Consider the following 13,453-nt stretch of genomic DNA (forward strand, 5'->3'; position numbering starts at 1 on the left):
CGTGACAGGTGAGCTAAAAATGGGGAGGATTCTGGGGTGGAGCGTGGGGGATGGTTTGGGTGGAGTCCATTGTGGTATGTCAGGTAGTGTTCTTTTGTCAAAGTATGAATCAAATCTGTTCATAAATTAAGTTATGGCAATTTTAGCAAAATTTAATAATTTGACCTTGAGAGTCAAGGTCATTCAAAGGTTAAGGTCAAATTCAACTTGCCAGGTACAGTACCCTCAATCCCTCATGATAGTTAGAAAGTATTTGAAGTGTGAAAGCAATAGTCTTGATACTTTAAAAGTAAAGTGGATCTAAACATAAAATTTAACCAAATATTCAAAGTTACTAAGTCAAAAAGGGCCATAATTCCATCAAAATGCCAACCAGAGTTATACACCTTGTCTTGAACAGTCCCCTTATGATAGTTAGCGAGTGTTCCAAACCTGAAAGCAATCAATATGATAAATTTCAATTTTCTAAGTATCGAGGGGCCATAATTCTGTCAAAATGGCAGTCAGAGTTACATAACTTTGCCTGCACAGACCCCTTATGATTGTTAGTAAGTATTGCAAGTATGAAAGCAATAGCTTTGATACTTTATGAATAAAGTGGACTTTAACACAAAACTTAACCAAATGTTCAATTTTCTAAGTATAAAAAGGGCATATAATTCTGTCAAAATGCCGGTCAGAGTTACATAACTTTGCCTGCACAGTCCCCTTATGATAGCTCTTAAGTGTTGCAAGTATAAAAGGAATAGCTTTGATACTTTAGGAATAAAGTGGACCTAAACAGAAAACTTAAGCAAATTTTTAATTTTCTAAGAATAAAAAGGGCACATAATTCTGTCAAAATGCCAGCCAGAGTTATCTTACTTTGCCTGCCTAGTCCACTCATGAAAGTAAGTGTGCCATGTTTGAATGCAATAGCTTTGATACTTTATGAGAAAAGTGGACCTAAACACGCTGCAGAAGCTCAGGAGATGACAATAACTCATAATTAAGAAAAAAAAGATGAGCTAAAAATGAATTCAACATACGTCAATTTTCCAAATTTTGGGCCATAATAGACCTGAAGAGATAAATAAAGCAACAAAATGAGTTCAACGTACATCAATTTTCCAATTTTTAGTATTGAATTCACATGTAAAAGTCTTTATTAGTATATTTCTGAGAGTTTCAATGTTGACATTGTCTTTGAACCAATCATTTGCAATACCAAGTTTCATTAAGATTGATTCATAATGTGACTTAGCGGTTACATGTACAAGATGATTATAAGATTAGACCTGCACGACCCGGCGATCTTGTTTTACATCCCACTTGTACTAGGCCAAGATTATGTAAAGATCTACACATCACGAGTACATCTACTGTATTGCAGGTTTTTCTTACAAAAAGGGGTAACAACTTTGGTGCTCTCGTGAGCTCCTGTCCATTATCAACCTGATGAGTTCATTAATGATGTCTCCACTGTGTCTGTTGACCCATGAAGTCAGTTTTTGTAATTTCTTCACGACAATATTCTCAATAGCTACATGTATTGTGTCTGTATTTAAAATTGTTCAAGATCTTTTACCACTCAAAATGCGCAGCTCCATGAGATACACATGCATGCCAAATATCAAGTAGCTATCTTCAATATTTAAAAAGTTATGGCCAATGTTAAAGCTTTTGGACGAACGGAATATTTGACATTTGATCTTGAAGGATGACCTTGATTTTCACCTGTCACCACTCAACATGTTAAGCTTCAGGAGATACACATGCATGCTAAATATCAAGTTGCTACCTTCAATGGTGAAAAAATTATGGCAAATGTTAAAGTTTTCGGACGGACCGAATATTTGACATTTGACCTTGAAGGATGACCTTGACCTTTCACCACTCAAAATGTGCAGCTCCAGGAGATACACATGCATACCGAATATCAAGTTGCGATCTTCAATAGTGAAAAAGTAATGGCCAATTTTAAAGTTTTCGGACGGACGGACGCCATATATTAGACATTTGACCTTGAAGGATGACCTTGACCTTCACCTTTCACCACTCAAAATGTGCAGCTCCATGAGATACACAACCATGCCAAATATCAAGCTGCTATGTTAAATATTGAAAAAGTTATGACCATTAAAGTTTTCTGACGGACGGACAGATTGACATACTGACAGTGCAACTGCTATATGTCACCCTACCGGGGGCATAAAAAAGGCTCGTATGTTGCGCATCTTGTCCCATCCGCAATATTTTCTAGAAATACTTTATATGGTATTGGAAATTATTAACTACTAGTAAACATGCTAACACATTTTTTTTTCAATTCCTGATTATGATAACTACAAGACAATTGCACATTAATTTAAAAAATGAAACAGACATAACATAGGTTAGGTTACCTTACTAACATATGATGTCAGAGTATTTGAAGGATGTAACAACAAATATACTAGTTATGTATTTTTCTGCATAAAATGATGTTACAAACTTTTTATATACTTAACAGATAAAATAAGCACATACAAACAAAGATATTATACACAATGTATAAAATATTGCAATATACATTTGTATATATTTACATGCATATATATAATGTTTTCTTTGGTATTTTCGACAAACACAAAAGAATACATAATGGATATAAGTTGCTTGTTTGACATGTGTGTCCCAATCCCAAACTTACATTGATATTAAAATGATCTAAATAAGCCTAACCCACCGTTAAACTCAAATATGCAATCATATAATCAACAAGATAAGTATTGATGCAAAGGATCAAAGGGCGTCGGGAATTTCAGTGTAAAAGGCACTCAATGAAGTTACATGGAACGATTTTTTTTTACTGTAAATATTAATATATTGGCGGATTATTTTAAACAAAATAGAAAAAGATACTGGTATAACCATTATCTATAATTTGTGTTATAACCCCCAAATAACCATTATTTATGATGTTGTGTTATAACCCATAAATAACCATTATCTATGATTTTGTGTTGTAACCCCCCAATATTTCAAAGTTCATTTTATTTACATTGGTTTCCTTTTTTTTACTGGCATCCGTGTGCAGTTTTCATTAATGGAACAGAACTGTGTAGGTTTAAAAAAATCTGCTTCATCTTGTAAGCGTAATTTCATATTTTTCTCAACTTCAAGGGGAGATGATTCTGAACTTATTCTTACGTTGCTCATTTACGATAGGGGTTGAGTACTCATTGATAAAAACACTGTAAAAGTTTGAAAAAAATTTGAATGAAAACTGTAAATTGCATAAAGAAGCTGCATTTCACAATACTTTGAACTTCAGTAAAAGATCATAATAGATTTATTGCTCCGATAATCATCATTTTCAATAGGGTTCGAGTAATACTGATATAAAAACACTTAACAAGTTTGGAAAAATTCAGACGAAAGTTGTGAAATCTTTTAAACAAGTGGAAATTGTTTATTTTGTCAAATCTAATAGAAAAAATTCTGGACTTATTGTCCCGATGTTTCTCATTTTTAATGAGGGAAAATGCTCATTGATATGAAGACACTGTAAGTTTGGAAAGAATCTGATGAAAAATGTTGACATAATCACCTAACCAAGCAGTTTTTCACTTTTATTTTTAAATTAAGAGACATAATTATGGACTTATGGTCCGATATTGCTCATATAGAGAGTTTGGGTTGGGTCCTCATTGATAATAAAAAAACTGTGCAAGTTTGGGAACAATCGGATGAAAATTTTGGACTTCGATCAATGATTTCAAAATTTCTCAAATTCTAAGGAAGATAACTATGGACGTAATGGTCGGATAATGCTTCGCGCTTTATATGTGGGTCTTAAAAAAAACTCAGAGGAGTGCTTGACTCTAGGGAAACGGGTTGCTGGGACACAGCTCCTCCTTGATAAGCGGCTGCTTCCTTTATCGCAACTCATTGTTACTATCAATAATACGTGTCGCGCTTCGCGCTCTATACGTGGTAGGGATAGTACTTAGGGCCTATGATAGACAACCATAACAAAAAAGGAAAATAGATGTGTTGTTTGCATTTATTTGTTAATATAAAAACACGTGTATTTTTTATAAGATATTTAGGTGATGTAAGAAATGTTAATTAACGTTGTCACCACGCGGCATCCGTTAATTTTAATAAAACTGTCCAATTGTAGTAAAATGGATTTAAAAATGTCTACATTAAATAAAGCTTTATTATATTTATGAACCTGACTGAAAAAAATTGTCAGCCACCGAACTGTTCCGTTCGTGCCGGAACCCGGGATTGAACCGGGGGCCTTAAGATGATTGTTGCGTAAACAACTTCAGTCTTACGCTCTCCCAACTGAGCTATTCCGGCTGACATCATTTATGTACTGCTATTTGGTGAAGTTGTGTATAGCGATCGTAATTATATGTATATTAATAAACTAATACATTGTACGTTTTCGTACCACTACGCCTTCCAATAAACTTGCTTGCGCGATAGGTCGTCAAATATGGTACTACATTGATTCTCCACTAAATAAGCAAATTAGAAAAAACACAAAATAAATATATTTTGATTATGTTTTGTTTTTATACAACACCAGAAAGTTTCGCGTATTTGCCCAGTCCATGTGATCTTTCCCCTGTGATCAGTTGTGGATCAGTTATTAATTAAAACAATTAGCTTTGCATTATTGGCAATAAATGTTGTTATAAATGTAAAGGGGTAAAAATGCAGTACTTATTTACACTAATTTACACAAAAAATCACCACTATGCAAGATATTCTTAAAACAAAAATATATACATTGATCCGTTTTATAACTTCTCCTCCCATGAGCGAAAAAAAAATGCATTACATACTTGTCGCCGCTCTCCAGAGCGACGCCAATAAATGGATAATTACATTTGCCCCAATATGTTTTTGTGAACACCATGTTATACAGAATGTTTCTTTTCTGCAGACAGTACCATAATCTATCCAATAAAAGGACCTAATTAGGAATGTGGTGTCAACTGTTCAGATAGTGTTTTATCACAATGTAAAATCTGCCTAAGGAAGGGTTATAATGAGTATTAACGTTACCTAAAACTGACTGTGGTACATGGTTGTACATGCTAAGCTTCATGTGGATAATACCCTGTTATCTTGAAATAAGACCTGTTGACTGCAAAATTGATAGGCATCTTAGTTTAACCCTAAGTAATCATATAACCAATTTATTTCGACGATGGCAGGTTTAAGCATCCTCAGGATATCAAGCAGAAACAAAATGGTCTATAGACTGACTATCCAATTGATAGACAGACCGATGGATAATCCCCTGTCTTGGAAGGGGGCATAATCATCAACACTGGACGTGATGAGATGTCCTTGAAACATGGCACAAACACAAAGTGTATAATAATAAAGTGTTACGAGAGGACAGACCTTAAGCGCGGCAGCGCAGGTCCCTGTGTATGTCAATATATGCACAATTAAAAACAGAAACAAATATTCTTTAACAACTTCTGTATGCAGATGGTGTTCCAAAAATCACTAAAATTAAACCATCATTAAAAAACATACAAATGTTAATACATTCATATCATGTAATTAATCATTTGTAAAAAGGCTCGGAAAAAAATCACAGTCAAATTACCTTTACAATATACCCATGAGTTGGTAATAACAGCAGAACTTTTAATCATTGTAAAATTCTCAAAATCCTGTCTCAAAAACAAAAGGAAAACAATATTGTCAAAAATGGCGAGACACGATCACTTTAACAAATAATAAATACAATAGGGCCAAGATAGCCTATGAGCAGTGAGCCCAAAGAACAGCAATCGGAAAACACTTGGCCTGGTTTCCTTGTTTTTTGTTCAAACCTTGACATAGTCAAGAATAAAGTGTTTACCATGTGTATCAAGAGTGGTTAAGGTGGCCTCCAGAGCATGGGTTTACTTAAGCAGATGCTGGTCAAACATGTCTGTATTTATAAATTGAAATGAAGGACAGATCCTTTTATATAGACCAGCATTGCTACACCTAAACTCCATGTAATTTAGACAACCTATAAAAGTCATTCATGTGTATTTACTATTATATAAACAATATCAACATGAATAAAAAACAGTACATTATTAATTCTACTGTGACCTTCTAGGCACTTAATTATGTACAAATAAATATGTGTTTTTTTATATTCTGTAATATGGAACAATTATTGCTAGTTAAACTCCTAAAAAATAAAATATGTATTTTATAAAAATACCATGTATTGTCTAAAACACATGCACTATTCTGACTTTCAGAACTATACTTGACAACTAGTTTGGTTTCTCCCTTCTCCATTCCTTGTTACGAAGCTCTACTCTTCTTATTTTCCCACTTACTGTCTTTGGAAGACTGTCAACAAACTCAATCTGAAAAAAAGACCTATGAATAGAATAAATTTTCATGTGTTTGCCCAAGGCCATACATGTGTTATTTGCAAATGACATGTATAGGACTAGTATAAAATACTACACATGCCAAGTGAAATCAAAACATTTTGGGTAAGGGCATTGCTGTGTCAGAAAAAAAAAAAAGTATTTTTTTAAATTAGGTACCCCATACCATCCATTTGACCCTGGAGCACAAATAGACTGAAGGGAAACTTCTTGGTTGTGCAATAGAATGCAATAGGCCATGACAAATAAGATGCAGATTCAGAGCAGACCAATTCAACAATAAACTAAGTGTTTCCATTTCTGTAGCTTGAATTTGGTGATGATAAGAGTTGAAAATGAAGAACCTCAAGACAATCAACAAAAAACTATTTTACAGTCTATTTATATGTATAAAGTATAACCCAGTTACTTGTGGATGTTTGGAAATATATAGCTTTGAACAGCATTATTATGTCATGGGCACATAGTGTTAATGTGACCATAGAATGTTGTCAAATAGATAAATTGGTACCAAAGGCAACCTTTCTCACTTAATCCTTAAATATTATATACAAGTATGTACATATTTCAATGGTCGCCGTGGTGTAATGGATATGGTGTCCGCCTAGCGACCGGGAGGTCACGGGTTCAATCCCCAACATGGGAGCGTTCTTTAAATCTCCCCCAAAGACACTAAGTTTTGGTTCTAGGCCCAGGAAACGGACTCGAGAGCGTTTATATAAGCCATAGGCTTTCGATGCAATCGAGCTAAAATAAATAGGTTTAAAACTACATATTTCAGCTAAAACATAATGTTTTTAAAAATAATCTTACCATACTATCCTTACGAAGACCATATTTTAATACAAAACATACAGTGAGAAAATATTTGTAAACACTTAACACAACATAAGAAGTAAGAAAGCAGATGCATAGCATGTTTGGGATGGCTTTGGTAGACCATGTAGACACTTGTAGACAGTACACGAAGGATATGACAAAGTGTTTTGTACATCTACATTTAAATGGTGATTACATTGAAAAGTTTTTATTGAATCGCTTGAGAAATGTTGCAGTATGTTTGTTTTCTCCACTAACTGAGAGAAGTCATATACACCCTCCCTGAGGGTGTAAATGTTAAGCTATACGGTACCTTCCTTGGGTATTTGTAAGGAGCCGTGACACGCTTTGTGTGCTCCTGTAGTTCAAAGGTCAAGGCCTCTGTATCAGCATTCCTGAACGCTTCTGTCAGTATCACAAATGCTTTTACAACCTACAATAATTGAAATATAGTGGAATTGTATGGCTGCATAATGAGTGTAATTATAACATGATAATGCTTAGATCAATTGTTTAATTCAGGACAAAAACATTCTAGCTGCATAAAGAAGCACCTTTAATGAGCCACATGCATGTGGATGTACAGTTGACATAATACAGATAGTGAATGTCAATCATTGAATTTTTGTTACATGAGAAAACTCTTTGATAATACGAAGGCACTATGTGTTGTTAAGTCCGCAACTCTTGTTGTTCATGAACTATTGGTCAACTGTTATAAGTTATGGTCAATCTCTATGTGCAAAGTACTCAGTACCTGTACATTCACAACTGTGCTAAACTGCTAACTGTTCATCCAACTATTATATGAAGCTTTCTCAGTGATAAGGGGGTTTAATGCATGTGCGTAAAGCGTCGTCCCAGAATAGCCTGTGCAGTCCGCACAATCAGGGACAACATTTTAGTCTTTTATTATATTTATACTTTAAAGAAAGACTCTTCGTGATGAAGATCCAGTTAAGTTGGAAAGTCTCTTATCCTTGTGCAGTCCGCATAGACTTATAACGGATGACACTTAACGTACATGCATTAAACACCTTTATCACAGAGTGAAGCTCATATGTAGCCATGTATTTACCTCTCCCCTCAGTTTGTCTGGAGAGCTTACTACCGCTGACTCCAGCACAGCCGGATGCTCAATCAACGCACTCTCCACCTCAAATGGACCTATCCTGTAGCTGAACACAACAAACATGTACACGTATGTATTATACTAATACTGTCAGCATGTCTACATGTTGGATATATGACCTTTTGGTGGCACACAAAATCCGAGTATACTTCAGTATACATGTACTGTTAGTTCATGTTGTTTATATAATTTTCTGAGAACTTATATTTAAAGGGTACTGTAAAACAATAATGTTATTATTCATGTGACTCATATTGTAATGTATTCTCTGGTTGGACAGAACTTTCAATTTAAGTGTCCAATTATAGCTTGGCTGGCTATTTTTTACAGGGGCCAAATCTGTGTGCTCACCTAAAGCAGGAGCCAAATCTGTTTGCTCTCCTGAAGTTTTCTAGGATGCATACCTACAGAAACATAATATAACAAGATCTCTAGCTCCCTCCCCCCACACCCCCTCCCCTCCCTCCCTCCCCCCCCCCCCTCCCCTCCCCTCCCTCCCTCCTTCCCTCCCTCCCTCCTTCCCTCCCTCCCTCCTATCATGTTTTAATATTAGCTCAACTTCAATAAATTTGTGTGATCTATAAATAGGGTATACATGTATGTCAAATTAACACCATATTTCTAGTATAATACCCCTTATTTTAATGCTCTAAAACTTGGATTACCCTTTTTTTTAAATACTTGTGCAGGTAATGCTTAGGGGTTCAAAACATAGAGGCAATCGTAATTTATCGTTACCCAGAAGTGAGGATTACGTCATCATTGCGGCCCATAAACCACACATAGCCCTCATCATCCATAGTGGCCTTGTCCCCAGTCAGGTAGTAATCTCCACGAAGCACTGACTGCATACGGGCCTCGTCATCCTACACAGAAAAACATGTCAGATTGCACAATGGACAAATTAAGCTCGACTAATATCAAGAAAGGCCTTAGTCAGGTAAGTTCAAGTGCAACTAATTTAGAAACGCGTGGAATACTAAGCATGTAAAAAGTGTCTATACTTCGTGGTGATGACATGTTTTAAGTTTCAATTTAATCATTTGAGAAATAGGGAAGAACTTTGCTCAACAGATATCAAGACCGACAGACAAATCATGCAAACAAACTTCAATACATATATACCTCTTCCCTCTTGTGATAATGGTAAAAGGGGAATCACAGAGGCAAAGGTACATTTTATTTTCTTTCATATAACACTTTTTAGCCCTCAGGGGTGTGATTTAAGAACCACTTCAGGGGAGAAAAATGCCCTAACCACCTCTACAGGATTCAACAAACCTCAAATTACTATACAGATCGATAAACTATTTTAAAATTATTTAGAAATTGAAAGGGACGAAATCAACTAAAAGGAAGAGAAATCACTCCCCTGGTTCTTATGATTAATACTATGTTGTTATGACACTGAATAACATACCTCTAAATCGTAAAATAAAAACAACAAGAGGGCCTGAAAGGCCCAAGGTATCCCCCGCAACATATGCTTTGTTTGAGGATGGGTGCAAATTGGACGGATGAACATAATGATAGATGGACGGACGGAGGACAATAACACAAAACTAAGACAAAGGAAGGTTCTTAAGCCTTCACAATTTATTTAGCAAGTTTCAAAGAAATCCGCCAAAGCGCTTCCAAGATATGGCTCCTGACACAAAAATGCCTATAGTAAAAAGCATTTTTTCAAGATACAAAGGGCCATAAGTCTGTTTTTAACAGATGGTGTACAATGCCATTTGGCGTGCATCATCCTCTTATGCATATATATACTCATACCAAGTTTAAATGAAATCCGCCATAGCACTTCCAAGATATGGCTCCGGACACAAAAGTGCCTATAGTAAAAAGCATTTTTTCAAGATACAAAGGGCCATAAGTCTGTTTTTAACAGATGGTGTACAATGCCATTTGGCGTGCATCATCCTCTTATGCATATATATACTCATACCAAGTTTAAATGAAATCTGCCAAAGAACTTCCAAGATATGGCTCCGGACACTAAAAAGCATTTTTTCAAGATACAAAGGGCCATAAGTCTGTTTTTAACAGATGGTGTACAATGCCATTTGGCGTGCATCATCCTCTTATGCATATATATACTCATACCAAGTTTAAATGAAATCCACCAAAGAACTTTCAAGATATAGCTCTGGACACAAAAGTGCCGGACGGACGGAGGGACAACGCCAAAACAATATCCCCCCGCCTCTGGCGGGGGATAAAAATTAAAACTGATTGAAAGCGTGAGCAAAATCTCCATAACAATTCCAAAACCTAATTTATACAGCATGAGAAGTGTATCTGACTGTAATGACTCTGTTATTTGCAAATTACATGTTATTGCAATTCAGATTGCTTCTTTTAGCTTTTAAATGAATATTGTATATTTGGTAATGCTGCATAAAAATAATATAACAGCATTAAATTATAAACAAAATAATTACAAAATGCCGTGCTAAGACAAACACCAATTGAAAACAAGTTGGTGTCTCTTGCAACTCTTACTAATAGTACATCTATAACATTTCAAGCCTTAGTGTATACTGTTAAAGGACTGATAATACCGGTAATTAATAATTATTTTCATATTTTGTAAAAGTATAACATTGTAAATCTAAAATGCAATATTTCAGATTATTATAATAGCATATGTGTTAATTAAGCACACATTTCTGCTGATCAAGAACTGTATTATTTGTTGAATACTGAGATTACAGTGTGTTGTCATACACCTGATAAACATGCTCTACAAGTATTAAGACAAGCAAAACTCAAGAAATTAATGAAAACCCTATGATGCTGCCAAGATAATCATCGTCGCTAAAGCGTAATGAATTAAAAATACCTATAGTAGACAAGAGGACCTAAAACCTGGCAGGGTTATTTTCAAGATAGACATTCTGAACATGTTTCATCAAGATTGAGTCAATCAAGTCACTTCTAGAGAGGTAATATGATTTTTTACAGATTTGACCCGGTGGCCTAGTTTATAGACACACATGATGGAATGATGAATTTATTCAGATGTACTTACCTTTAAGCAAAATGTTAATTTTAGTCACTGGGATTTTGTCTCAAGCACATGAACATTAATGAATTCCAGCATAATGATAGATAAGAAATAATAATAAAATTTAATTAAAAAAATGCAGTGTTCCAATTAGCAATTTTAAGAACTGACTCAACAAATGTTTTGCGTCTACAGATACACTGTTTTTTCTTGATTTTTAAAAAACCAACATGTTTATAACATGTACATAAATATTTTCTGTAGATAATGACACATTTAACTCTGATAAGGTTGTTGAAAGAACAACTACCCCAAACTGCTGTTTCCATCACATCATTTGGTCTTGCATGCACCATTGTGCTATTACCTTATATAAGGATGGTTCAATGTACTGGTTTTGTAATTCAAGCCATGCCTTTCAAGGTCTCATACAGCACTGATAAAAATAAAACTTCCCAACGACAATCCTGGATTCATCCATCAGTGTTATTTTATATTTTATTTGACCATTGGAAGTATTATCAGAAATTGAAAATATATGACATAAAAATGTCCATTTTCCTAAGACAATTGGCAACTTTATTGTGTCCTTTGCGGTGTCTTCATCAAAATTAATTTCTTCAACAAATGTCAATACCAAAAAGTGTAACCAAACATGTTTGCAAACAAAATATCTACATGTATGCATTGGTGTTCACATTTGTCTTTAGTCTAGCTCTTTTCATCTTCGACTGACAAAGTTTCATGAAGATTAAACAATAAATGTGACTTCTAGAGTGTCAACAATGTTTTACAATACATTAAAGAAAATTGCCCCACCCTCTGGCAGCCATGTACATGTATTGTAACCAACCAAAACCATTTTCAAACCTATCCAAGAAACCATTGGAATACATGTTACTAAGCAAGTTTCATAAAGATTGGACAATAAATGTGGCCACTAGAATATTAACAAGAGGGCCAAGATGGCCCTAGTTCGCTCACCTGAGAGGAGTCGGTTCATTTAATCTTTACCAAACGTCAAACTTTACCTAGATATTGTCCAGACAAACATCCTGGTCAAGTTTCATCATTAAAACCAAAACTCTGGCGTATGGAGTGTTTTTGTTTTTGTAAGATTTTACCTGGTGACCTATATTTTGAGTTGACCCCCCTAACCAAACATCAAACTTTGCTTATAAAAATAAATATTTTTCATAAATTCATAAAATCTGAAACAAAATTGTGACCTCTAGAGTGTTTACAAGGATTTTGTATAATATAATGAAAATTTGGACAATCTAAGGTCAATAATTATGGCATTAATCATGTGATTTTGCTCATTAACAAACTTGACTGAGATCTTTCAGCAACTTTCATAAAGAATGCTTGAGAAGTGTGAATGCTAGAGTGTTTACAAACCAAATGTGGACGAACGGACGGCGGACAAAGACCAATTCTAAAACCTCACCTGAACAATCAGGTGAGCTAAAAAGTGTGTTTCACCGATCTGAGCCATTTTCCAACTTGTCCATGAAATCAATAAAACCAATGTATTGACTAATATTCACAATGATTAGGCAAAAAATGAGACTTCTATAGTGTTCGATCACAAGGTTTCTCTCTAGTCACATAAGGAAAACTCCCCCCCCCCCTCTGGCAGCCATGTTTTTTGACCGATCAGGACCATTTGCGATCTCATCTGAGATATATATAAAACACATCATTTCACCAAGTTTCATGATGATTGGGCAAAAAATGTTACTTCTAGAGTGTTCACAAGCTTTTTTTACTATATAAATATAAAAAAAACTGCCCCCCCCCCCCCGGCAGCCATGTAATTCAACTGACAGGAACCATTTTTTAACTCAACTCAAGGAAACAAATGTTCTGACCAAATTTCATGAAAATTGGACCAAAAATGTGACTTCTAGAGTGTTCACATGTTTTCACTATATACATAAAGAGAAAAATGCCCCGCCCACTGGAGGCCATGTTTTTCACCGATCTGGACCATTTTTGAACTCATCCTAGAAATCAATAAAACCAATGTTTTGTCCAACTTCTATGATGATTGGGCAAAAATTGTGACTTCTAGTGTGTTTACAAGGTTTCTCT

At 35.0% G+C, this 13,453-nt stretch overlaps 1 protein-coding gene, 1 long non-coding RNA gene and 1 other non-coding gene across 4 annotated transcripts in view; 1 reads left to right on the forward strand and 2 right to left on the reverse strand.

The window, feature by feature from the left end:
- Positions 1–4,242: 4,242 nt before the first annotated feature.
- On the reverse strand, positions 4,243–4,332 carry Trnaf-gaa (transfer RNA phenylalanine (anticodon GAA)). Its single transcript is given in 2 exon segments — positions 4,243–4,278; positions 4,296–4,332. It is a non-coding gene; the product is annotated as a tRNA-Phe (tRNA).
- Positions 4,333–5,638: 1,306 nt separating this feature from the next.
- LOC127866297 (acyl-coenzyme A synthetase ACSM3, mitochondrial-like) overlaps positions 5,639–13,453 on the reverse strand; it is a 60,739-nt gene continuing 52,924 nt past the window's right edge. For both annotated transcript variants that reach the window (XM_052406762.1, XM_052406761.1), the window contains 4 exons: positions 9,085–9,212; positions 8,293–8,392; positions 7,528–7,647; positions 5,639–6,368 (listed from right to left, as the gene is read on the reverse strand). In XM_052406762.1, coding sequence (XP_052262722.1) covers positions 6,273–6,368; positions 7,528–7,647; positions 8,293–8,392; positions 9,085–9,212 — 444 coding nt within the window. In that variant the 3' untranslated portion in view covers positions 5,639–6,272. The remainder of the gene's footprint in view (positions 6,369–7,527; positions 7,648–8,292; positions 8,393–9,084; positions 9,213–13,453) is intronic.
- Positions 8,296–13,453, forward strand: part of LOC127866307 (uncharacterized) — a 28,834-nt gene continuing 23,676 nt past the window's right edge. The window contains exon 1 of the long non-coding RNA XR_008042950.1: positions 8,296–8,415. This is a non-coding gene — a long non-coding RNA (uncharacterized LOC127866307). The remainder of the gene's footprint in view (positions 8,416–13,453) is intronic.

This window comes from Dreissena polymorpha, chromosome 2 (genome assembly GCF_020536995.1).
Source record: "Dreissena polymorpha isolate Duluth1 chromosome 2, UMN_Dpol_1.0, whole genome shotgun sequence".
NCBI classification, from domain to species: domain Eukaryota; kingdom Metazoa; phylum Mollusca; class Bivalvia; order Myida; family Dreissenidae; genus Dreissena; species Dreissena polymorpha.